This window comes from Mus musculus, chromosome 16, assembly GCF_000001635.26.
Source record: "Mus musculus strain C57BL/6J chromosome 16, GRCm38.p6 C57BL/6J".
In the NCBI taxonomy this organism is placed as follows: Eukaryota; Metazoa; Chordata; class Mammalia; order Rodentia; family Muridae; genus Mus; species Mus musculus.
In genome coordinates this window covers 29207365-29233881 of record NC_000082.6, presented here as the reverse complement: position 1 = coordinate 29233881, position 26517 = coordinate 29207365, and the positions used below count along the sequence as shown (strand labels likewise).

At 42.0% G+C, this 26517-nt stretch overlaps 2 protein-coding genes across 10 annotated transcripts in view; one reads left to right on the top strand and one right to left on the bottom strand.

The window, feature by feature from the left end:
• Positions 1 to 3392, top strand: part of Atp13a5 (ATPase type 13A5) — a 148277-nt gene extending 144885 nt beyond the window's left edge. For 3 of the 5 annotated variants that reach the window (XM_006522196.4, XM_006522197.4, XM_017317011.2), the window contains one exon: positions 1019 to 3392. In XM_006522196.4, the coding sequence (XP_006522259.1) occupies positions 1019 to 1279 (261 nt within the window). In that variant the 3' untranslated portion in view covers positions 1280 to 3392. The remainder of the gene's footprint in view (positions 1 to 1018) is intronic. The other 2 variants (NM_001284375.1, NM_175650.4) reach the window with 1 other exon arrangement.
• On the bottom strand, positions 3351 to 24749 carry Plaat1 (phospholipase A and acyltransferase 1). 5 transcript variants are annotated; one of them, XM_017317022.2, is made up of 4 exons: positions 24662 to 24749; positions 16132 to 16270; positions 13308 to 13573; positions 3351 to 5746 (listed from the first exon to the last, which is right to left on the bottom strand). In XM_017317022.2, exons 2-4 carry the CDS (start codon positions 16268 to 16270, stop codon positions 5648 to 5650), a joined length of 504 nt encoding a protein of 167 aa, XP_017172511.1. In that variant the 5' UTR covers positions 24662 to 24749; the 3' UTR covers positions 3351 to 5647. The 5 variants fall into 5 exon arrangements, 4 of the variants coding, with proteins under 4 accessions (XP_017172511.1, NP_038779.2, NP_001348218.1 ...); NM_013751.6 differs by lacking the exon at positions 24662 to 24749 and adding an exon at positions 24073 to 24187; NM_001361289.1 differs by lacking the exon at positions 24662 to 24749 and adding an exon at positions 23577 to 23774.
• Between the last annotated feature and the right edge of the window lie 1768 nt (positions 24750 to 26517).

The following is a 26517-nucleotide window of genomic DNA, read 5'->3' as shown; positions in this document are numbered from 1 at the left end:
AAAGTAAGACAGAAAAAAATTTCATCCTACTTGTGTCAAGAGATTCATGATAGTGTCATCTACAGCAGCACAATATGAGTCAAGCGTCGTTCTTCAGTGCGTATGCTACAAACGGAAGAAATGCTGTAGTCTTTAAAGATAATAAGATGACTATAGCTTTATGTCAGCTACCATCAGCTATCCTACAAGATGTAATTACACAAAAGTTGTAACGTGACAGAAAATCTAGCTTAAACAAAGGAGAGTACAAAGCAGGGACAGATCGATTCCATTGTTGCTTGGGAAACGTGCATAAGGAAAGAACCAAAGGCAACTCAAAAGCATGGGGAAGGAAACAATTTTGAGGACCTAGAGAGACTTGGCGAGGATGAGTGCTGCTCTTTCAGAGGGCCTGATGTTGGTATTCAGCACCCAGATCAGGTAGCTTAACCTTGGATAATTCCATATCCAGCTCATCTGATATCTCCTGGCCTTTGCAGATGCTTGCATATAACATACCCCGCCCCCCACACACATATGCATAAATTAAAATAAAATTTAAAAATGTATGTGATTGCTTCAGACTAATTCATTCAGACAACAATCTTTGGCACTTTGTATGTGATATGATGGGGTTCAGATTATAGTTTCTGTTTTCCCTCCCCTTCCCTTCGCAATCCCGTCTCTACCCCTCCATTCCTTCTTCCTTTTGTTTTATTTATTTGATATGTGGTGTGTTAAAGATAGCTTGAGTCCCCAGTGAAAGAATTGGAAGTGAATCCGTAGCCAGGATTTGACCCTTCCTGAAGTAGTGAAAAGGCTTGAGGGTTTTTTTTTTTTTTTTTTTTTTTTTTTTTTTTTTTAGCAGTTTTCTGTGACTAGAAACATTTCAGCTTCCAGGAAAGATAGCAGTAGAGGCAGCATCCTTGAGCTTAGTAGACAGGAAGCTTGGGGTCCTGGGCTTCCCGCGCTAGATGGCTGGAAAGGGCTTACTTGCGTAAGTTCAACAGTTTCACTCTCATCTCCCTTGATTTTTCAGGATGCCGTCCTTCAAAACAGAGAGCTCTGGCTGTTTATCAAGAAAGAATTTGGATTCTACTCCAAAAGTCAGTATAGGATCTTGCAGAGAAAGCTGGCAGAGGACTCTACATGGCCTCCCGTGAACAGGACAGATTATGCAGTCAATGGCAAAAATGGATTCTATGTCAACAGAGCCTATGAGAGCCCCGAAGAGGTCCCCAAAGGGAAGCTCAAGCTGGAAGAGCAGGCTTCAGAACAGCACTTTTGGACTAGACTGTAACCAGGATTGCTCTCACACCTGTCCCGTAACCTCACCCTTTGTCCCCCAAACTAAACCTTGTGGGAAGGTGGAAACTGCAAACCCTTCTCTCTCTATCAAAGCATCCAATCAATGCACTTCAACATACCGAGCCTTGCAGCCAAGAACCTAACATTCATTCTATCCTTCACTAGCTCCAGAGATAACTGCACGTCTCAGATCACCTTTGAAATAACCCGTATTCATACTGTGTTGTTCTAAATGGACAGCTCTCAGGCAATGAAATTAGATGTGTGGACATCAGGTGAGAACAAAAGCTGAGGTAGCATTTGGCATTGGAAAAAATTGAGTAATATATTAATTGATGTAAGTTTCCTTAATCTTACACAGTTTGTGAAGCATATTTATGTACATATGTTGGCCAGGATCATGAAATGCCTCCTGGTTTGCATCTTTTGGTGTGGCTTCAATAAAGAAATAAGTTTGAATAATTCCATCCTAGCTACACAGGAAGCCACAGTGGTGTGGAAGTTGAGAACAGTAGAGACTGGTGCTAATCTTTTATAATCATGGCATGAGCATTGTTAAAATGTAAGTAAACTACACCAAGTTTGTACGTTCCAAAAGTATACTGTATGGGGCCAGAGAACCTAACAGTGCAGAGTAGACTACAATAGTAAAATAAACTGTTCAAATGTATTTTTCACTGTATAAAGTATGTTACCTTCATTTCTATTTTTATCAATACACAAAAACGCAAATTCTAACTCTAAGGGCTTGCCTGAACTCATCATTCATTGGTCATCTTAAAAACCAAATTCTATAGAAATGACCTATGGTGATTTTACCCACACTGTGAGAATCCCCAGGCTACTAAGCAACTGATCCCATCATTTTAGTTACTCAAGTCATCAAACATGTATATTAAAGACAAAAACAGGATGTATCCTTCACATTGCGTTCTGTACATGAGCTAGTGCCTTTAAAGTGTGCCACCCTGCTGTGAGCTGGAGAGGAAATATGCCTGGTGAACACTTGAAATTTACTCCTAGGTTTTCTTTTGCTGATTCAACAGACTTTCCACAATCACAGGCAACTTATCAACTGAACGCCATGAATAACAATCATGTGACTAATAGCACAATGTGTGGAATCGAAATCAATTAGCTCTTGGTTCACCATGCTGAAGTCTTTAGTTTTCAACATGTTAGCAAACTATAACTGTAAATGACATTATAAACACTGTCACTCAAACCAACAGCACCAATGTGTATACCTATGAAAACAAATGTTTGCCTTTAAGCTTTTTTTGTGTGCATAGCTGCTTGGAGAGTGATAGTTTTAAAACTGTCCAATTTACTTGCTGTGATGCTTAATTTTCATTGTCAACGCGATTGGACTCAGAATCACATAAGAGAGACATCCCTGATATGTCTGCGAAGATGCTTCTAGAAAGCTTTTCCTGAGATGGGAAGACATGCCCAAAATGCTGATGGTACCATTCATAGACCTGGTACCCATGGAATAAAAATGAGAAAGGATGCTGAGACCCAGCATACCTGTCTTTTGCATCATGACTATGGATGCAGTGCGACCCGATGTCCCACACTCCCAGGTGATGGGTTCCAATCCCACTAATACTGTAAGCAAAGGACACCTCTTTTCTCTTAAGTTGCTTCTGTCAGGTATTTAATAACAGCAACAAGAGGAGAAACTGTCACAGCAGCCAAGTCAGCAAAATCAACAGAATTGAAAGTCTTTTTAAAAAGATTTTAGGGCTGGAGCTGTTGACCACTGCTGAGGAGTAGTTTAGATGCCAGTACCCACATTAAGCAGCTAACAGATTCTTGTAGCTCCAGGTCTGGGGGATCTGGCTGACACCTCTTCCTGCCATGCGCGCGCGCGTGTGTGTGTGTGTGTGTGTGTGTGTGTAAATAAAAGAAAACAAATCTGCTTTTTAAGCAATGTTAGCTTATCATTAAAAGAAAAAAATTATAGCAGTCTTGAAGTTGTCAAGCCAAAGGTTTCCTTTACATGACAGCCCTATTCAGTAATTTGACTCCTAGAATGAACAGATTCAGTTGACACAGTGTGACATTTAGATAGCATATTTTATTTGTTATATGTACATATTCAATAAAAATACAGACATTTCTTTCCTTGTATTACCAAAAACCTATCACTTGATGCAGGTGATCTTTACATTCCATTTTTTGAAACATGATAGAAGTGGACTCCATTCCTGACTGCTGAAAATATGCCCAGACAATATTTCATAGTGTTGGGGAAATAGCTGATCCAAGTATAAGTTGCATTGAACGTGTGGGTATTGAGTACCTGCAGGAAAACAACCACAGCTATTTAGGGCTGCCCATTTTAAGGTTGGCCATGTTTACAGCAAACCAAGGCTGCCAAAGCTTCACATAACTGATAAGGAAATAAACCCATGGATTAAAAAGTGCATTTCTGACGTTTTCCTTTTAACATTTTGCTTTTCTTCTGGAGTGGAGATGTCAGAGTCCTCTAGAAAGGTTTCATTTGAATCCCTAAGAGGCATTTGGTTCTCAGTCCTAGTCCCTTTCCTGACAGGCGGTGTAATTCTGCCAGAGACAAATGCCCTGCAAATATAGTTTATTGAGAAGGTGGCACACCAGGGGAAAGTAGCCCAGAGGCTGCAGCTGCCCTTACCTTAATAGGAAACTTCTAGAAAACTGAATATTCTTTACTATTTGGGAACAGAGACCTGCATTCAGGATAAAAGTAACCTCGTGCCTTCTGAGACAACTAAAGAATGAGTCTGGAGGTTCGGACAAGAAGGGCCTGTTAGAAAAGTAAAGAAGGGACAGAGGGGACTCTGTCTGGATGGGAGTGGCAGCACATAGTTCTGTTCACATTACTGTTACCCTCATCAGTGTGAGTGTTTCCAGCACCAAGGTCAAATCAGTTAAGTAGGTCTGAGCTTTCCACCGAGTCTTGTGCACTTGACTTTACCATACTCCATCACGTTCTATCCCCATGGTCACTGGCACTCTTTCCTTATTGATTGACATGCTTTTGATAATGGCACAAAAGGATGCCGGGCTAGCTGTGTGGTTTATGAGGTAATGTCATGATGCCCTTATACTACCTTCATGTAGAAAGACTAACGTCCCACCTCTCCTGACCTGCTATCAAGAATTCTGCAGAAATGGCATTAAGAAGGAGTTTAATTCAACGGATAATCAGTAAAATAAAAGAATAAAATAAGCGGATTCCTTGATTTACAGTTCACATCTTTAAAGGAATGAGGAATTTTGTGTTTTAAATATAGCTCTTTGCATTAATATTAATGATTGCTTGCCAAGCCCCAAAGGTCAAACCACTGAGCTACTACACAATGTGGAGGGATCCATTTAAATCAATAAAACGACAGCCCATTGTTCATCACTGAGTCTTGAACACTGGGTCTGAACGTACAAGGGAGAGAGAGAGAGAAAGAAAGAGAGAGAGAGAGATTGGAGAGGGGCTCAGTGGGTAAAGCATCTTAAACATAAGCATGATGTCTTGAGCTCAGATCCCCAGAGTCCACAGAAAGCTTGGGTTGTTAGTTCACTTCGGTAACTCCAGAACTCCTACCGTGAAATGGAGGCAGAGACAGGAGACTCTCTGGATGCCCACAGGCTAGCTAGTTTGCCATAAGCTATAAAGGACAGCATACCCTGTCTCCTTTTATAAATTATAAAATAAAATAAGAATAAGAATAAAATAAGAATAAAAAAGGTGAGACCAAGACCGTCCCTATACATGCACACCATTCATAAGAATTCCATACATATGCACACACAAAAGTCCCCCACTCCTTCTTACATGCTCCACCCACACAGGTGCAGCAATATGGGGGTACCACCTCAAATGCTTTGTCATGCAGAGATCCTTAAGTACTTGGATATATCATGGATATATATCCATGTATCCAAACTACTGGATATGTTCACGCTCCTTTTTCTGACAAAGAAAGCAAAAGGAATTTAGATGTTGGCCCTAACAACTGTCTCTCAGCAGTGTATGCAAATGGTTCTCCACACCTCTGGCAAAACAGCTGTCCTTAGGGAAAAGGAAAACAATATTTACAGCAGAAGATAAAATGTGGTCTTGGTTCTGTTAAGATCCTCAGCTGGCTCGATCAAAAGGCAATTGCATTTTGTTCAAGCTGCCACGGCAAATCTCTGCTAGTTGGGAAAAACTTTTCTTGGCTCAATGATAAGATTAAAATCAGCAAGCAATTTATTACAGAGTCTGCCATCCATCATGGGGACCATGAGCAATAATGATGCATTCAAAATAAGTATTCACCCTAGGATTTTTTTTTCTCCTCACAAATTTCTTCATTCCAATCTCTTCAATAAACTGCTAATATTTCGTTCTTTGTCTTTTGGGAAACAAGCCGAGGAATGTGAAGATATCAATACCAGCTGCCACCAATCCGATGGTGCCGATTGCTCGGTTGGCCTAGAAGGAAACAAGAGAGAAAGAAACAAACAAATGCATCTTATTCTAAAGATGGCAGTTTTGACTTGCAGCTTTGGTTTGCTCCATTAACCAAAGACCTATTTTAATGGGCAATGAATGTATTTAAAACTCCAAGGTCAAATAAGATATGAATACAATCGTAATTTGTATAATTGTGCAGAAGATACAAACACACATAGTCTTCTGTTCCTGAAGATTAAAGCTCTTGGCAGTGCCTAAGCTCATGATGGACATGGGTCCTGGTGGATCATCATAGTCTTCTGGTAAGAGAGGGAATGCTGTGCTCTTCTGCAGAACTTGGAGGCTGAAAGTAAATGATCCAATTGCCCATGATCATCATTCCACAAGATGTTTAGATGTAAGTCAAAGCTTCATAGATGCTTGTTCTCCCTCCAGCAATTTGAGCTGTAATAATAAAGCTGTGTGTGTGTGTGTGTGTGTGTGTGTGTGTGTGTGTGTGTGTGTGTGTGCATTTCTCTAACTGAAGGCTGCCTATTACTCAAAGAGTCTGAGGGAATCATATGTGATCTGAGCTAAGGGGCTATATATAAGCTCTTATTTCCTGGATACAGTAAACACCTGGGCTGGGTCATTTGTGTCAACTTGGAAGTTGAGTCACCTGGGAAAGGGGGACATCAATTGCAGAATTGCCTCCATCAGCTTGCCCTATGGGAATGTGGGGGGGGAGGGGATCTTGGTTAATGATTGATGTGAGGGGCGGGGCTCAGCCAAATATGGGAAGTGCCCCTCATGGACAGGAAGTCCTGCATTGTAAAGGAAAGCAAGGTAGGTGAACCATGGACAGCAAAGCCATCAAGCAGTGCTCCTCTGTGGTTTCTGACTCAGAACCTGTGTGACTTTGTACCCTAGCTTCTTTCAATGATGAAATGTCTCCTGTAAGATAAAATAAACATTCTATTTACCCTAACATTAACCATAACTTTAACCCTTAAGTTGCTTGTAGACCGTGTTTTGTCACAGGAAACCAAGTCAGTACGGTTTAAGAAGAGTCAATATTAGTCAACTATCATGTCAAACTGGTTTTCATATAGACAGAGTAAGCCATTCTCAAACTCAATTGTCCATAAAAGAGTTCAGACGTTCATAGCCATTAGATTATTAATCATCATCATGATGAGGGTAGCTAATGAAATTCATGGTTTTCATGGCACTCAGCTAATAGTTGCCTTGTGTTCTCATGGGTTTGAGAGCAGTGTTATGACTGAAAAGTCATATTCGGATATTGGAGTCATCACAGACGTAGAAGACAACGTTAAGTCTCTGGGATTCAAGAGTCATGGCTTTCAAATAAAGCAAAAAAAAATTTTTTTTTATTTAACCTAGCTGAGATCACAGTTGCTAGCTCCCTCTGTATAACTCATAAGCTTGTACTGTGGAGCCTTACCTACATATTTCTGAAATGTTGTACTGTCTCCCTCCCTGCTGCTTCCTTGCTTCAAACTGACAAGACAGAGGCATGTTGAAGGAGAATTTGCTCCCTACATTTACAGCATGTGTTCAGTTGGTTATGAGAGCCTGCAGTCAGAAGGGAGTAGGCCTACACCTGTAACTCCTTTCCTCTCCTAGTCAGCTTTAACCACCAACCTGGCACAGCTTAGCATCACCAGAGAAGGGTGTATCAGTTGAACAATCTCCCTGTAGGCATGTTGGAAAGGTAGTGATAGAGGAGGGCCTAGCCCACTGTGAATAGTTCCATTCCCTGAGCAGCTGGTCCACGGGTGCATAAGAAAGCTAGCTAAGTATAAACCAGTCCAGGAGCCAGAAATTAAGTAGTTTTCCCTTGCTGTATTTCTTGGATGTGAAGGGTGTGGTGGTTTGAGTACACCTAACCCAGGGAGTGGCTCTCTTTGGAGGTGTGGCCTCGTTGGAGTAGGTATCCCACTGTGAGCTTGAGCTTTAAAACCCTCATCCTAGCTGCCTGGAAACCAATCTTTTCCTAGTAGCCTTCCAGTGAAGATGTAGAACTCTCAGCTCTGCCTGTACCATGCCTGCCTGGATGCTGCCATGCTCCCACCTTGATGATAATGGACTGAGTCTCTGAACCTGTAAGCCAGCCCCAACTAAATATTTTTTATAAGACTTGCCGTGGTCATGGTGTCTGTTCACAGCAGTAAAACCCTAACTAAGACAAAGGGAGTTCCTTGATTAGAGATAATGTATACAATAGCAGGCACAACTGTCTCCAGGTAGTTCCTTCTTGGCCTGCTCTGATGTCCATTGATGGGTTGCAACCTGTAAGGTAACTCTTTCTTCCTCAAGATGTTTCAAGATGATTACAACAGAATGGCCCTAGAACTTCATCCCTTTCTAATCCCTCAAAAATATTTCCAGTGGAGAGAATGATTATGCAGACAGCCTGGCCTTACCCCGCAAATCCTATTTTCTTCTATAATTTTACTTTTACTTATTTGGTAATTTTATGCTTATGTTACCTATAATGTTTAGTGACCACTACCTAAATTATTCACTAAGAATATCAAAATGTGAGAGGCATGCCAAAGACACCCAGAGACACACTTGATGTCACTATAATGAACAAGTATGTAGCAAGTCTGAGAGAAAAAGAAGTGGAAGAGTTTGTAAAGAATGAAGAGAGAAGGGACTAGAAACTCGAGTAAGGAACAGCCTGATGTGAGTAGCCTGAACTGCCCCCTGAGGCCAGGGTGAGGTCTTAGACTATGCATATCAAAAACAAACCAACCAACAAACAAAGAAAAGTGCTGTGTACATAAAATTCCCAAGAATAATAAAGAGCAAGGCCTGAAGCCAAGAAGGTCTGACCCAAGGACATGGGGTAGGAACTGAAAATATAAAGCTTAATAATGCAGCAAATAGAGTTAAATGACTTCGGGTTCCAACTCCAGAAAAATGATAGAAGCTTGGGCTTAGGGTGGCTCTAGCAAGATGCAAGCACAATTGACTAGAAATCTTTCAGCTTCTAGAAACCTGAGACATTGGAGAAATCTCATTAACTTGAGGCTTAGAGAAGGGATATATAATTTGATCAAAGGGCAGATACTATTCTAATAAAGTCTCCTCCCCATGATGTGTAAGTATTTTCTCAAATACCAAATGCTCTTTCAGGCCATCTCATTCCAGGTAGCAAAATCCCATCTAAACTGTACAGTCTCTTGGAGTTATGTGTATTGGGAACTGACCTACAGGCTTTGAAAATCTCACAATGGTCTTGGCAGAACGATTACCTCATGGCTTATTCAGGATTATAAGGTCACCTGTCTGACTCTGGACACTTATGCTTTTCAAGATCTTATGTTTGAAGGCCTTAGCAAAGGCCTCATTCTGAGGCTCTGTGAGAAGCCAGTGAAATAGGCTGAATCTGAGGCTATGAATGCCATCAACATAGCAGGTCTTATATGACTAGCAATGCCTATTTTCTGAGACTCAACAGCTTTAGCAACGAACTGAAGAGCAGACATGGTGTGTTTACATACTGGCTTCTGCAGGCTCATTAAAGGGTGTGGCCATCTTATATCAAGATAGATAATTTTAGTAGCTTATTTGAACTATAACAATAAAAATGTTACTTATGGACCTTGGAATAGTATTGAAAAATTAAGCCACAGGCTGGATAAAATATTTCCAAAAGAAAAATTTGTTTAAAGACTCATTTAAAATATACAAAGGAGTCTTAAAGATCAATAGAAAAATAAACAAACCAAATTTGGATATAGGCAAAATGATTGATATGTCACCAAAAGGCAACATATGACCTGATTCCAACTATGTGACATTCAACAAAGATAAGGACATGCATATACTTTAAGAGTATCCAATAAGGTTGCCCAGGTCTAGAGTGAAAGGGTATGATTAGGTAGCATGCAGAAGAATTTCAGTGTAGGGAAGTTATCAATAATATAATGATGGATATGTCATAAGTTTGTCTACATTCATAAAACATTCAACACAAAAGAAGAAATTCTGATGTGAACTATGGTCTTTGATTGACATGAGTTTTCAAAGTTGGCTCACCAATGATTTAGAAATGTAGTACTTCTATAGGAGACACGGATGGAGGAGGATTTATATGTGTAAGGAGCAGAGAGAGTGCTCTACAGTCAGGACAATGTTATAATTCTAAAAACTGCTCTAAAGATTGTTTGTTGGTTTTGTGCAACTACAAACAAACAAAAACAAAAGACAAAAAAAAACCCAAAAAACAAAAGAAAACAAATAAAACAGAAAACAGTGGAAAACATAAACAAGATCATCATCCTTCTACCCTTTTAATCACTTCTATGTATTTTTTTTTTTAAAAAGAGAAGTCATTGTCATTTCCCAAGGAAACATCTCTAAGTTCAAAGTTACTAAAGAGTAAGGTTAGGTTGTGCTGGAAGAAAGCAGCTTCCCTCGGGCCTGATGGGAATGAGAGAGATGCCTCAGAAGAGGGTGGATACAAGACACCTACTTCAGAGGCATCCTCCACCTGTTTCTTCCAATTCTGTCCATCTAGTTTACGGCACCTCGCAATAATGTCATCAGATTAGGAATCGATCAGTAGATGAACCCATTGATTAGGTGTTAGACTTCATGATCTGATTATTTCTCAACACAATAGCTGGTATCTGTAGAACATGGCATATGCGCCTTCAGTTAGATGCTGTAGATCCAAAGCATAGCACATGTTTGTTAGGACAAAATCTGTAAGATAGCTAATTAAGAGACTTCAAATACTTCTAAATCTTTAATTATAAAATAACTCAAGGGTACAGTAAAGAGCATATATGGTATATCCAAAGTCATCCAGCCAGTGAATAAAGAAAGGACATTAATTCATGCCAACAGAGTGCTACACTCTGTAGGGATGATGTTTTTGTGCTTTGTGCATTATCCTTGTATTATTCAAATGCTGATTTCTTTATTTCGTTATCTGGTTTCAATCCAGTCATGGCATTGTAATGCTTATCTCTTGTGAGGCTATGCCTGTGCCTGGCAAATACAGAAGCGGATGCTCACAGTCATCTATTGGATGGAACACAGGGCCCCTAATGAAGGAGCTAGAGAAAGTACCCAAGGAGCTAAAGGGGTCTGCAACCCTATAGGAGGAACAACAATATGAACTAACTAGTAGCCCTTATAGCTGTGTCTCTAGTTGCATATGTAGCAGAGGATGGCCTAGTCGGCCATCAATGGGAGGAGAAGCCCTTGCTCTTGCAAAGATCATATGCCCCAGTACAGGGGAATGCCAGGGCCAGGAAGTGGGAGAGGGTGGGTTCGGGAGCAGGGTGGGGGATTGTGGGGAGGATATAGGAAACTTTTGGGATAGCATTTGAAATGTAAATGAAGAAAATATCTAATAAAAAAAAGAATCTCCTATCTTCAGTGTGTATAAACAATGCTCACCATTTATTCTCTGCCTTGTCAATAAAAGCTGCAAAGGGCCAATAACTAGGCAATAGAGAGAATAGGGTATAACCTCTGGGAAGAGAGAGAATTCTGGCAGAGACCAAGGTAGGGAAGATTCGCCATGAGGAAGGGGACCTGAAGACATCATGGGAGAACATAACTGAAGCCCAGAGGGTCAGAATCCAAATGCAAGTATCTCAGGTATTTGGGCTAGGAGGTAACCACATTAGTTTAGAGGACTAGAATAGAACAATGAATGCCCAGGAATTGTGTGGTATAGCTGTATTAAATAAACCATAGTCTCGCTCTCATTCATTTGTAAGCTGACTGGAAATAAAGAAAAATAGCCACTTTCAAAAATGCATTTACAAGTTTACGAAGAAGGTTCATGTACCATTCTCACCAGTATCTGTTAGAGACTGGTTCCACTATTGGTTGAGGAAATGATCCCCCCATGGGTTTTGAGTCTTCCTATGAAAAGCAAAAAGAGAGTAAATCTCAGATGAAATTCAAAGCGAGAGGGTTGTAATGTGTTCTTATTCAACCAAACTACCACATTACTGAAGTATTATTAGTAAGCACAAGGCTGTAGGTATTTAATATGTGCAAGTTGATCTATTTGGAGGTGGGCTTAAATCCATAAAATGCCATCCTAACCAATATGTATCTACCACCTCCTCAGGTTTCTTCTAACAACCTTCATTTATTCTCCTGTTGTTTGGGTTCTGATTTTTAGTTGTTTAGTTGATTGTTTGATCGGTTGATTGATCTCTTTTGACTTCATTGTCGCTATAAGAGTATCTAACCCAAAGAGCTGCCTTCTTGATAAAAATAGAAATGAGCAATACATTTATAATAAAAGCACAGGCTTGTAAGTCATAAATGCTACGTTATAGAATAGATATGCAAAGTGATTTATTGGATATAACAGAAACTTATATTTCTCTGACCACTGTCCCCCCATTTGCAGAAATGAAATGAGTAAATAGTATTTGCTAACAACTTAATCATTACGAAAGATCCCATAATCCAGTTATATCTGAAAAACAGCCACCAGCCGAGGAACATGCCATGCATGACTTTGGTGGGATACTATATATCTGAAGCACAACAGATGCTTTTTTTATTAGGCTGTAAATAACGTGCTACTTAGGTGGATAATTACCAGATAGATCATATTTCTTACCAATGCACCAGCTTTCAACATAAAGTAAAAGAACAATTTGTGTGTGGCCTCTGTGTTGTGGCAGTGTGTGTGTGTGCGTGCGCGAGAGTGTGTGTGTGTGTGTGTGTGTGTGTGTGTGTGAATGAACATCCACTGTTAATGTACTTCCTGGTGGGAGCACATTGCCAATGAGTTCTTTTCTAAAAAAACAAACAAACAATAAACTATCTAGGATTTTTAAGTTTAAAAAGTAACACTTTATATAAACAGAGCCTCTCCTTCTAACAAGTTTTTTCTCTTACATTGCCTTAATAATCTTTGGGTTAAGTCCATAGAGATGGAGCCACCCGGGCCTGAAGACAGGCAAGGTAAAGGCAAGTCAGGTAAATATTCACTTTATTGGGAATCCACTATAACACTACAAAATAGTACTGGAGATCTACAAGATTGCACTATCACAAGAATCAGATACACCGAAGTCAGCCCACACATGAAAAGTCATTTAGAAGCCCAGTGAATTAAATATCACAACATTTCATTAAAAAGTCACATTGTAAAGAAATAGGAAACATTTACCAACCCTTCAAGGCATGCCATTGGTTGGCCGCTATTCCCTACTGGGAAAGAATCTACTAATTAACCCATTTGTCTTCCTTTTTTGCTCCATTATTTTCTGCACATGGCGTGGTTGTTTTGAGGTTGCTGAATGGGGGAGTAATGAAAACTGTGACTAGTGGGGTCAGTAAGACTGACAGGAAGCTATGGATTTGATGCTACCACACGTCCCCTTCCAGCCCAGATTTCAAGACGTCCAAGTCTTAGTCTGTTTGATCTCTAACTTACTATATTTTTAATAGCCTCCTTCTCTGCCCTTTGGTGTTTCCAACTTTTCTTGTTCTTTGCATTTTGGTTGAAGTGTAGGACCTTTATCATGACAGATAGGATTTTCTCAGTGTGAGAAACTTATTGAACCTTTAAAAGAAAACTCACCTGCTCTGACACTCCTTCTCCATAGCGCAGCAAGGTTACAAAATGCTCACAGTTGTTGACCAGCAAGTCATAGGCTACTTCCTGCCCAATAGCGAACTCTGACCGTTGTATCACCTCCTCCACAGGAAGAGGAGGGTATGTTGTGTCGTACTTGTTATTTATTCTGTATGTGTCATTTCCCACAACATCCTTCAAAAGCTGCATTTTCACCAAGGCCTTTGTGCTGAACACGGACTTAGCACTTGTAAATGATGAGCGAATGCCATCTGTAATGAGAACGTTGGTTGGTGGGGCTTAGCGATCTGGTCCACAGAGTACCAATGCCATCTAGGAATGAATGCTAGAGATGCTGGGGGAACTTCAATTACTCTCTTCTCCTTAGGCAGTAAACTAAAAGTGCTTGATCTCAACCACACACTGTGTTCTCAATTACATATGAGAAAAAATACAAGTTGCATGGAATTCTCTGCCTGTTCTTGGGAAGTAAGGCCTTTAATGATTGGTATTATGAGAGATTTTTTTTTGCATACATTTCTAACAAAGTAGGATTAAGATTATTGACCAATTATTCTATTGTGCCTGTTCCTTCTTAGCATCTGAACTCTTCCAAATGGATATCTTAGGGGTTAGGAGTGCTGTGTTCTGATTCTACCACCTCTCTGTACTTCTTCCTTCTTCATACACTTGCTCTTCCCTGGGCTTTAACGGAAGCCCACATTTCCTGCTGGAAGATCCTGTCTTCTTTCTGTCATTTCCTCTGGCCAGCAAACTAATGTCACAAACCTGAAGCTAACTTCAGTAGGCAGAACACAGATAGTGCCCCATTCTATGTTTTCCCTGCCTGAAGAATCCTTCAGTCTCTTCGCCTGAGATACCTCTACTGATAATCACAGCCTAGATGGCCAGGACCCTTTGTATCTGGGCCCATGATGCCAGTACCATGACTCCTTGTGGCTTGGCATATTCTGGGACCTGCTCTCTCTCCACATGTGCCTACCTTCTATGCATATCATATTCCTGTAACTCCTAGGAGGAAGGAACTCTACATAAACTGCCATGTAAGTTTCTCTTTCAGTTTTGACTTAAATCAAAATCGTTTTCCATTCCTCTTCTATCTCAGTCTCTTCAACAGAGCAGCAACATTCATCAGTTTATATTATAGACACTGGAAGTACACAGGAACAGATGTTGTATACATTGATATATGTCACACTTCTTTTAAGTGAAGTTTTATGTCACATATTGCACTTTAGACATTTTAAAATATTACATTAAGACCATCTCCCAAATAGTTAAACATGTCTAAAAGTGTGCTTTTAAAATTGCTATTATAGTTGCTTTATCTTATTATAGTTCCACCATTGCCTATTTCTTCCTCAAACTGCCTGCCAGAGCCAATCACTGTATTACATCTTATTCTTCAGAAATGGAGTTGTGGCTCACAACGGGCCAATTTAGAGTCATTCTCCATGATTTCTAAACTCCAACACAGAGAGAGCAGATTAGCTCTTTCCTGTTGAGTCACTGAACTGTAAGAATGGTGCCTCAGCTTGTGAGCTGTCTCTGTTTCTTTCCACAGTCAAAGAATGACAGCAACAGGCAGGAGAAGGAAGACACATGTGAGTCTGAAGGTCCTGATGTGATGACATTCCTAACCCTGAGGCTGTCCAAGGCCAGCTCAAGCCTTTCTGATGTAAGTCATGGACCTGTCTTTTTGATTGTTTGCTTAAGCTAGTGTTAGCTTTATTTCTGTGATATACAACTCAAGGATTCTAACAGACACAGATACCTCATACCTACTTGCTAAGTCATAAAGTGCTTAACCAGCCCCCTGTTGAAAATTAAGCCATTGTCTCGTTTTCTTAAATTTCATTAGACATGAAATTTGTCTACATTTTTAAATGTTTCCCCAGACTCCTGGAAGTAAAATTAGATGCAGAGTATAAGAAATCTTTGAAAACACTTAACACATACTGTGAAAGTGGTTTTGTGAATGGCATTATCAGTTTCTATTTCCACCAACCATATCCTTGTACCCAGTTCCCCTGTCTCTGCCCACACTGCACACTATCATTCTATCCTTTGCTAAAGAGATGGGTGAGAGATCAGTCCGTGTCTCAATCTATAACGGTGGATATAAAGTTGAAATATCTGTTCTCTTCTTTTGTCAACTGTTTTTAGCTTCCCACTTCGAGGCTTGTGTTCTTAGCTTTTGCTGCCTCTCCTCTGAGGCACGAGTTTCCCAGGGACAATGGAACTAGTTTTCTCTCATCTTCTGATGCTGCTTCCTTGCAGAACTCTCCTAACTGTAACACACCCCTCAACCCCTTTGCCCACTCCTTTCTTCCTAGATCCAGGGCTTCACCAGCCACCTTCCTCAGTTGGATTTTCTACATCCTTCCTAGCACGTCTAATAATTTGTTCTTCTTTTCTCCCACTGTCTGTGAAAGTATAAGTACCATTGTGTAGATATCTATATAGCTGGGCAGCCGCAACACCCAGAGAGGCATTCATCACATACTACACAACCTACGAGTAGCTGCTGAATTAAGTAAAATCACCCACATGTGTGAGACATAAGGACACAGAGTCTAGTCATGTTTGGGGCCAATGCCTCCCTCAAGTCATCATTAGGAATTTTTTAGAGATTTTAATTTTAATGTCTGTGGAATCTTTTAAATGACGCTTTGGTCTTTGAATATCATTTTCTAAATTAGTAGGATTTAGTTTCTGTATTTTATCTACTTTATGATCTTATCTGTGATTGCTACTAAATACAAAACAAGTTAAAATCTCCCAGGGGGCCCCTGGAAACAAATCTTACCTATAGGTGCAATGTTGATCACGTAGCCATCACCCAAGTACAGTGCCCAGTGCTGATAGCAAGGACGGAACACTTCAATCAAGTCTCCTGGGTGTGGGTTGTGAGGATAGGTCAGACTGAAGCAATCATTTACCGCCATCTGTAAGGACAGGCATAAAGATGAGCTTGCTGTTCCAATTCACAGGATGAGAAGCTGAGCAAGGGTTGGTTCCACATTATCAGAGGGACAAAGAAATTACCGAGATGACCTCTGGTAACAACTCAGACTCACAGTGCTCTCTCTCTCTCTGTGTGTGTGTGTGTGTATGTATGTGTGTGTGTGTGTTAGCAGTAAGGGTAGGAGGGGAAGCTCCTGCAAATTTCTTTACAATGGTGCTTACAAAGCCTGTTCTTTAAATCTAGAATTTGTTTGTAGAACTTCCTTCTGTACAAATTTTCAGTAATAATTAAGTTTCAAAATATTCCTTGTTTAGAACAGGGAGGAGAAATACAGGGAAAGCAAATGTATGATTATCTTACTATGCAAATGTTCTAAAACAAAATAACAAAAAGTATCAGCCCACACTTGCTTCCATAGTGGGAAGTAGTCAGGGATCCAGAGTCTAAGATCAGAATTCTTTGAGACTGTGTGATGTGCAGTACAACCAAGAAACATAAGTGTGGGTGGATGCTGAACACTGTGAACAGTAAAACATGTAAAAAATATCTTGTACCATAAAACTCACTCTGCCACTTTATTTTAAGGAAAGACAGGCTACAAGCCAGATGGATATCAAGCCAGACATTCAGGTGCAATGCGGGCTCTGGAACATTTCTTCCAAGTTCAGAATGCGCTCTGTACTGCAGCATGTTTAAGACTCTGGCTTCCACCTGCTACATCTCTGATGTCTTTTGTCCCCGTAACCATGACAACCAGCCCCACCCCATCCCTTACTGTGATTCCAGAAACAGTGAAGCAGACAAGGTGCAAGATGGGGAAGCTCACTGCATTGGTGAATGTGACCTGGAATTTCCAAGGTGGCAACATTTTTCTCCTTCTCAATCAACACCCTTTAGAAAGCACATATGCTTCTGACAGCTGGTCTTGCAGAGGTTGCACTTTCTGTGTAGTCACAGAAATAGAGTAAGTCAGCAAGAGGGAGTCACATGCATCTCCTCAATCAGAGGAAGAATAAGGACTGTACACATGCTGAGTCTCTAGTTGACAATGATGTTCCTTACCATCGTGCTGTCTTGCAACTCTATAGACTCCCCATCATTGAAATACAAATGCTAGAAACTTCCGACTCACTCACATAATAGCATAGGCTAAAGACATGGGGATACAGTTTTCCTTACTTTCTTGGTACTATAGAAGTCTTTCTTAAAAACCAAGTATTAATACTGGAAGGGTGTTTCCCTGAATATTTGCATGCTGTCTGTCAAAAATCTTCATTCATCACACTGTCACAGAAACGCAGCCAAATGTAAGCTGTCCATCTGTTGAAAAATAACTACAAACCAATTATATAAACACATTAAGTCTACCCATCTTCCTAAATATGTTAGAGTCTTCCTTTATATGGATGTTCACATTTTGTTCACTAACAGAAAACCAAGCAACAACAGTTAAGACAGGCATAATAATGTAGGTTGAGTTGTTTATCTCAGAAAGCTATTGAAAGCATTTCTTGTAAATTACAAGCTGTTATGAATATCTTGAAAAATAATCTCTGAATACCTTGAAAAAAACTATTCAAGTGGATAATAAGATAGTATTGTTTTCTATAAATCTTTAGATTGGACCATGTTGTATGTGTGATTTGGTCCCTGCTGTGCCTTTGAGACAAGATGTATGACTTTATGGAATGGGTGGTCTCACTGTAAAGATTCAATAAGTAACACACTTCAGTCTCTGGCATGTAGTCTGAAACATGACCCACAAAGTGTAGGTGAATTAGCCACATAAAGCCTAGTATGGTTTATTTTAACAAATGGTAGGATGATAAGCATGCCTGGACAATAACTCCCAGAGCCTAAGCGAGACCTCCATGTTAACATGTAAGGGGAAGTGTGGCTTCTCACGCTGACCTTTTATGTATCCTAGCAAATTGCTCCAAAAGGGCTAACCCTTTCCTAACTGTGGCTTCTGGAATCCCAGAGCATCTAGAAGTATAGCTTAAATAACAGCCATCAAGTCCTAGTGCAAAGCCCTTGTTTCTTAGGATAAAGAAAAGTGAGCTCCAAAAATAATTTCAGCAAATAAGAGTCATATGTCATCTCACAACAGATTTTCAGCAATTGGAGCTAGAGTAATTTAGTATCTCCAGTGGGAAAATATCCAAATATCACTAGTAGACATGAGAGGGAGGGAGAGAGAGAGAGACAGACAGACAGACAGAGACAGAGACAGACAGACAGAGATACACACATACATACACACACATACATACACAATGCCTTCACACATATACATACATACACACAAAGAAACACACACATACATGTACACACACAAACACACATGAATATGGGTAAAATAGGGAAAAAAGCCTTAGTATTGAGTTGGCAGAGTACTTATATTTACTCTCAAAAATATGACTTTATTCCTAATAGTTTCAAATAATTCAGCCGACCTTCAGTGGGAGAATGGCAACAAGTACCAGCACTCTCTCAATGTTCAAGATAGCTGAATAGATGTGCTCAACACACACAAGGAGGGTGCAATAGCTCGGTGGTGAAGAGCACTTAATGCTCTTGCAAAGGACCTGGGTTTGGTTCTCTGAACATACATCAGGCAGCTCTCTGGAAGTCCAGTTCCAGAGCATCTTTGCCTCTTTGGTCTCTACAGGCACACAAACTCACATGGGTACATGCACAGAGGCACACTTTTTTTAACAAGTAAATTAGTAACTCTTTCTAAAAGTAAGAGTTTTTTTTTTTATTTTAAAAAACTAAGGGGGCTGCACAGAGTTGCATCAGCGGTTAAGAGTCCTCTTCCAGAGGACCAGGGTTCAATTCCCAGTACCCCATGGCAGTTACAACTGTCTGGAACTCCAGTACCAAGGGGCCCAACACCATCACAAAGACAAAATACAAATGAGCATAAAATAAATCTTTAAAAATAAATAGAATAAAAGGAAGTGCCCGGTATTCACTTCTCTTCTACAAAGAACAAGCAGAGTGATCTGCGCAGAGCTGTGTTAGAGGCCGACGGAGAAGAGAAAGCACTGGCGATCCTCCCAACAGAGACCGTAGCCCAGTAAAATTCAGAGACCTGGGACCATAGCTAGAGAAGCAAAATACCCCAGCATCTGCCACCCCAGCTCTACAATAGAAAGGAACCAGTCTTCCTTTAGGAGGAGTGAGCCGAAAGGGAGAGTTCCAGCAAGCATCATCCATGTGGATGGTGACAATCCTAGCTACTGGATAGTCAGCTCACAGCCCATTTAGATTAGTAACCTAAACTCTGCATAGTAGAGTAGAATTATGCAAAGTCTGGCTTTAGAAAAGGGTTCCTTCCCAGGGAAGGTTCAGGGTATGGTGACAAGCACCCATCTTGAGATCAAAAATCCCTGCATACCCAATCTCTTGTATTACACAAACACACCCTAGCATCAGCTCGGCAGACAGCTGACTTTTGAACCAACCAAGGCACAACAGGGTAACTGTGCCTAATATGCAGGATGTCCTGCTCTGTAAGGGTTTGGTGCTAGGAGATTGGAAGTATTGCCTCTGAATACCAGGAGACCAACACACTTGCTCCATGAGACCCAGAATATAGTTAACCACATGTGGACTAGGGCCAGTGTCAGGACTGACACATGGTTCCCACAGGCCTTTCCCCAAGACCTGTATTCAGGAGCCTGTTATGAATAAGGTATGGAGCAGGCCTCCATAATTATCAGACATACAGGGGGCTTTCTAGGAGGGCTCTGGGTAACTCCATGAGGCCAGCTCCTACCTCAGCTATACACAGTCAAACAGAACCTGCTGAGAGAAGTGTACTCATCTCTGACCCCGGACCCACTCGCTGGCAGGAACAGTCATTGAAGCAGTAAAGAGAAAAACTGGAATTCTTACTGCTGTCTGGCTGCCGCACGGTCCATTCTGAATTTAATGTCACTAGGACTGGGCAAAATTACCCCCATAGGAGTGCAGTGGGTCCCACTACAAGAGTCCTGGCCACCATAAATGGTACAGTAGGCCCCAGTCCTAGCCACCACAAGTAGAGGTCCTTGCCAGTAACAGAATAGTTGGATGGAAACATGGAACGGATAGGAGTAACCCTACACTGAGGACCCCATGCCCTCTGCTGTAAAACACCACACCCATCTGAACTGCCAGAGTATCTCCACTCTCACAGCACATGGAGAGTACGGGTCTGAGACTCTGCCAAACATATGAACAATAGCCATGGAAGTTATAGGAAAACTATACTGCAGAACTCACCTGGAATCAAAGTCACTATCACAGGACAAACGTCCCACTCCAAGACACATCTTCAGAAGAAAGAGACTTACTAAGGGCACCCCTTAAAAGTGGTAGAGACACTGACCCAGCAAATGCACAAATCTCAAAGTAGAAGCACAAGCAATAGGAAGAAGGGGTAATAGGATATTTCCCTAAAAGAACATAATAATTCTTTAGCAACAGGTTTCTAAGAAGTTAAAATGGATTAAAAAATATCTTAAAAAATGGTTATTAAAAAATCTCAATGAGATCCTTACGAATACAGATTAACAGCTAAATGAAGTTAGGCAGACACTGCAGGATAGAAATGAGAATTCAGCAGAGAGTCTCAGGCTGAAATCTTGGACATGAGGAGGTCACTGAATCCATTAGATTATCACCCCTGAAAACCTCAACAACTGGCTAGACTTGGTGGAAGAAACAGTATGTGAATTTGAAGACTCTCTCTCTCTCTCTCTCTCTCTCTCTCTCTGTGTGTGTGTGTGTGTGTGTGTGTGTGTGTGTGTGTGTGTGTCTGTGTCTGTGTGTGTGTGTGTGTGTGTGTGTGTCTGTGTGTGTGTGGGGGGGGGGGCAGAATAACAGAAAAGATTAATATTAAAGGCACAGGGAAATCCATTCAATGAGATAACTGCCGAGAATGTCCCTCAGATCTTGAGGAACATCCATCTCCAAACACTTATCTGAAACTCAATGCAAAGCGGGCCAAGGACCTGAATATCACACTAGAAGTCATAGAAGAAAACACAGGAGGTATTTCAAGGCATAGATGGAGATAATGATTTTCTGGATGGGATTCCCCAAAGCATAGGAAACAACAAAAATAACCAAGTGCAATTACACAGAACTAAAACCTTCCAAACAGTAAAGTAAACACTGAACAGCATGAAAAGACAGCCCACAGGATGGAGAAAATATTTGCAAACTATGTTTGGCAAGGAGGGGCTGCCATCCAGGATATATAAAGAATTTTAAAAACTTCGTCTCCAACAAAACAAATAAATGAAGTAAGCCAGACATAGAAAGGCAAGGGCTGCATATTCTTCCTCATGCAGAAACTTAAAAAGTAAGTTTGAAAGTTGAATAATGTTCTGTACTGATTGGGAATGCCACTGGAGGGAGGGTTGAATTGAATTTCACCAATGTATACCCTTCTCATATGTAGAAATATCACACTTTTGATGTGTCCAACTCATACTTGTCTACAAAACCTGAAACAGGGAATTATGCTGAGTGAAAAACAACAACAACAACAACAACAACAACAACAACCAAACAAACAAAAGCAATGTCAAAAGGTTACGTTCTCTGTGACTCTACCTCATGGTCTTCTTGAAATGACAAAAGAATGAACATAGTGGGTAAATGGTGTTTTCGGGGGTTAAGACAGTGACAGGAGGTAAGGTGGTGTGGCCACGGGATGGACACATCAAGGATTGGAGTGGTGACTTTGTAAGCCGATTGTAGAGACCAGTTGAGTTCATGCCAGGTCTAAAGTCACACAGGCAGTGAGTGACACATCTGAGATTCAATTTCAAGTCTATCTTCCTACGCCAATTTCATGCTCCATTATGCCACTGAATGTAATTAATAACTAATCAAAGGAGATGCGGCTAAAAGTCATGGCATCTTTCCCTCTTCTCAGATCCGGTAGAGGGAGAAGATTCAAAAGCACAGGAATATATACTTCATATAAACGCTCACATAAGGAACAAATGAAGCCTTGCTTAGGGGTCTGTATTTCTCTTCTACCCAGGAGGCTTTTCCAGGTGATGCTAGACCTATCTATGTGCTTTCCAGGACCACACATTAGGCAAAGAGCTACGAAGAGTTACCCAACAGCTCACATGCTCATCATATAGTGCTCAAGGAAGGCCAGCATGAATTCAATATTGTACAAGGATTTCATTTTCCAATTACAAAAACGGACTGCTCTGTTTATTGCACTACCTCAGATGCATCTGGGGAGGCATCAAAAGAAATAAGTGTACTGCACAGAGATGGTTATAGGGACATTTCATGAGTGCTATTCACGTCTACGAGACCGCCGGTCTTGTAGGATACCCAGGAGAGTGTTTCCCTGGCTCCCTCCAAAAATACTCGTGGAAGTGTGAAACATATTCACTACTGATCACTGGCTCCCCAGCCTCCAAGAGCCTCTCCATCCAATTTAGATAGGCTCCCATTTCCATCCACAGCCATGCTCCGCTGAGAGGAGAGGCTCCTGTGATGCTGTGTGTCTAGAGTGTCTTGCACTCAGATCCCGGAGCATGATGGATCCTATCCCAGAATTTACCCTGCACCTAAGAGCTTTCACTCTGGGACAAACTCATCATAAACCATCGCATCAAAACCATGCTTTGTTTCTTCCTAGGCTCCCTGGTACTGACTCCATCTTAATCTTGCCAAGATCTTGGCTCACTCTCTCACTCCACTATCTCTCTGTCTGCCATAATGACACCTCCTGAGTTCCCTGAAGCTCTATTTTCCTGAACCTGCGTCAGTAACTGGTGTCTGGGGACCTTCTCTGCTTTCCCAGATAGAGGGCTGTTTCTTGTTTATCTCTAGGCATCCCATTCCTAGTAGAGAGAGAGACACAAATACCTGCCTAGTAAATGTTAAATGAATACAGGAGCCAAGAACTCGAGACCTGTTCACGGCTTTCAGAACACAAGTCATAATCATAGTACTAAAAGCCAAGATAATATCACTGTCCCCCGTTCCAGGATCTAAGACAAACGTGGTCACTCTGGTAGTCACTTCAGTGAGCTGAGAAGTCTGCTCTGCCCAGCAGATTGAGTTTCCAGTATCTGTTCGGCCACTCAACAGTTTCCAAGCCTTGGAAAGCAGGGTCTCTTGTTCTCCTGCTCCCATTTATAAAAAAAGAGGAGGCTGGGTTTTAGTCAGCAGCTGTTTCACCTTTGAACTTTGCGACGGGCAGAAACAAGGTTGCCTAGCGCCTAGAGCGCATCCATTCCCTCCCCCAACGCACCTCCCTGCTCAAGCTGGGTTGTCTTAGTGCCCTGGAGGCAGTGACGGGCTTCCCGGGTTCTCCACGGGCTCGCTGCGGTGCCGCTAGCAGACCCTGGGTGACTCCATCCGCATCGCCCTGAGGCCAAGGCCACAGCCAAGGCCACCACAGCCTCCCTCCGCTGCGTCAACGCCAGCGTCCGCGCGCCGCGCCACCTCTGATCCCTCCGCGGGTTCCTGGCGCGCGCCTGCCAGACTGCATCCTGGGGTCCCTGGCGCCTACCCCTGGTCTTTGGAGCTCGGCCCAGACCCGCGCCCTCCCCGCCACCCAAATCCTCCAAGCACGCCTCAGGCATGGGATCCCCGGATTCTCCTTGCACACAACAGGCTCCATCGCCACCCCCACCCCCAGAACCTCTGTGCCCACGACAGACTTGGACCCCCAAAATCCTAGGCACCCTCCAGAGGTCGAGGCTCCCCCATTTCCTCTGCTAGTCCCCAGCCTGCTTGGGGAGTCCCTACCTTGGAGACTGGTCACCTGACACTGAAGCCCTCAAGCTGGCTGTAACAGACACACAAATCGCCTGCTCACAGCTCAGTTCCAGCCCAGTGCCTGCTTGGTTTCTTTCTCCCAGCAACCGGGACCTTCCTGAGACAAACTTTTGTGGTAACAGACTCTGCCATGCTAGGTGCTACAGTTTTAAGGATGGCTTGTCTTGTGCAGAGTCCAGAAATGTTTAGGGATAGTCCTCATAGATAAACAATACACCATGTCCACGCTGGACACCGATTCCTTATGGGACAAATTTTTTTCCCTCTGCTCTGCACTCCAAAGAAACTTCTCCCTCTTTGACTCAACGAAGAGTGGAAGATGTATTGCTTTAGAAAAGCCCATGACTCATACAGTCCTACATGAGTGCCCACAAAATAGCCCTTCTTAGAACCCAGAACCCAGGGGGTCAAAGAAGATACACTGACTAGCTACTTGGACAAAAATCAACGTAAGTATGAGGAGAGGGGAGGAGGAGGAGGAGATAGGGCAAATGGGGATCCTCCATTCCCTAGACCTCAGGGTGCTTCCTTCCCAAGCAGGGGAAATGGGGGAAATTACCTAGCTTGGGATGGGATGGAGCTGGCCTTCATTAAGAACCAGAGGCAGCGTTCCCTCCCTTGCCCTGCCCTGAAAAGCCCTGGATCTGGACAGAATAGGTTCCGTTCTCTGCTTCACTCCTGACTCATGACACAGCGATCCTGCCTTTTCAGGCCAGACAGACTTCAGAACCACAGCCGCCGAGGTTAAAAATAGAGCTGGAAATGGTGAGGATCCTCTTTCTCCTGGCTTAACAGAGTGCCCAGGAACTCCAGCCAGCTAAGCTGGGAAGGATGGGCAGACTGCTCCGTGAGCTTTTCTGGGAGCGACCCAGGACTTTGCTAAAACTAGTCATGTCTAGATTTGTCCACTGGCAGACATGGGATTGCAACCAAAAGACACCATACAAAAGCTTTGTAGCTGCTAGGCTTGAAGTGTTGGTCACATGAGGGAAATCTCTGCTAGGCAGCTGCTTTCATAAGGGTTGTGGATGTGGATTGGTTGCTGGGATCTGCAGCGCATGGTCGCACTTGACACCTTCTAGACAGAGCACAATCAGGAGTCATCGGAAACATCTGGATCCTTCAAATGGCATTGTGGGAAAAGGAACACTTGAGAGGTGGTGGGTGTGTTCTTCAGGAGTTAGTATTTTTTCCAAATCTTCCATTAAATGCATATTTAGGTATAAACTGAATGCCGTTGAGAACCTTTCCCTGGGGAAACACATAAGCATGGAGTTGCTTGCATCCCTCAGCCATCCCAATTGAGCCATCACAGAAGGGGGTGGCATGTGATTTTATACAGAAGAGTTAGTGTGCGCGTTTATAAAGCCATCCTGCTTATGAGCTAAATTTATTACGTTTGCCAGGTTAATCTGTTTTCTCTAATCGGACACTTAATCATCCCGTCTCCTTCCAGCATTACGGATTCATGAATGTCAACTGAGGAGAGTTGCTCAGTCAGGGCCAGATGATAAATTATCGCTTCATTTTGGGGGTATTTGTGACTAAATGCCTCATAATAGAATTAAGGTGAGATAAATCTCATAATTTTAGTTCTAGATCCGTGCCAGGTGTGGGGGAAAAATGCATCTGGCCGAAAGCAAGAGCAGTCCCATCGCTGAATGGAATTCCAGATGAGAAAAGCTTTGTGTACAGGACAGAGAGTTTTTTTCTTCACCCCTATGTGGTGGGAGGCGGGAGAGGGTTGGCCACTCCCTGGTACTATCTGGGTGAGCTGCACAGAATTACCATTGCCATAAAGCAAGGGTGAGCTGCAGAGACTGAACGGCAGTGTCTGTCTGCATCTAGAGTTGTCAACCTGGAATCTCGAAAGCTGTAGCTATGCTCAGGACAGATTGAGCCAGATGTTATAGGTCCACCTAAATAACCAGCTACTGGGTTTTCTGGTTTGGTTTGGTTTTTGATTTGCTATCAGAGTCAGAGTCTAGTTGGTTTGGAAAGGTTGAAACATTGAAATAACCCTAAGGGATACTATTTCATCACACCTTTTATTAAATAAATGCTACGTCCATATCTAAGCAACAACTCTGGGAGAGAATAAGATTCATTCTTTGTCTTTTTGACATATGACAACAAAACCAATCGACAAGTGTGGCATTCTATGGAGACCTCCAACCAACCATATACAATGCCACACACAGGTACTGTGTGTGTGTACTTCTTATTCTTAGCAAAAATATTCTCATTGTTTTGTGTCGCTTGGTCCTCCTAACACACCTCTAGCTCCTTGGGTTCTGGCTGTTGCTGAGAGACATGAATCTCTGAGCTTAGACTCTCCTGGGGTATAATCCAGGTCAGATTTCTTAGTTGTGAGTCTTCCTATATCCAGAGTCCCTCTTCCATTGTAGAGCAAAA

Bases quoted from the DNA above. Each gene is read 5' to 3' on its own strand.
- Plaat1 (XM_017317022.2), bottom strand. From the start codon at position 16,270: ATGGCGGTAAATGATTGCTTCAGTCTGACCTATCCTCACAACCCACAC. The intron at 13,574-16,131 runs GTAAGATTTGTT...TTCTCATTACAG, and splicing joins GATCAACATTGCACCTATAG to ATGGCATTCGCTCATCATTT. The intron at 5,747-13,307 runs GTGAGTTTTCTT...GTTTCCTTCTAG, and splicing joins GAGAAGGAGTGTCAGAGCAG to GCCAACCGAGCAATCGGCAC.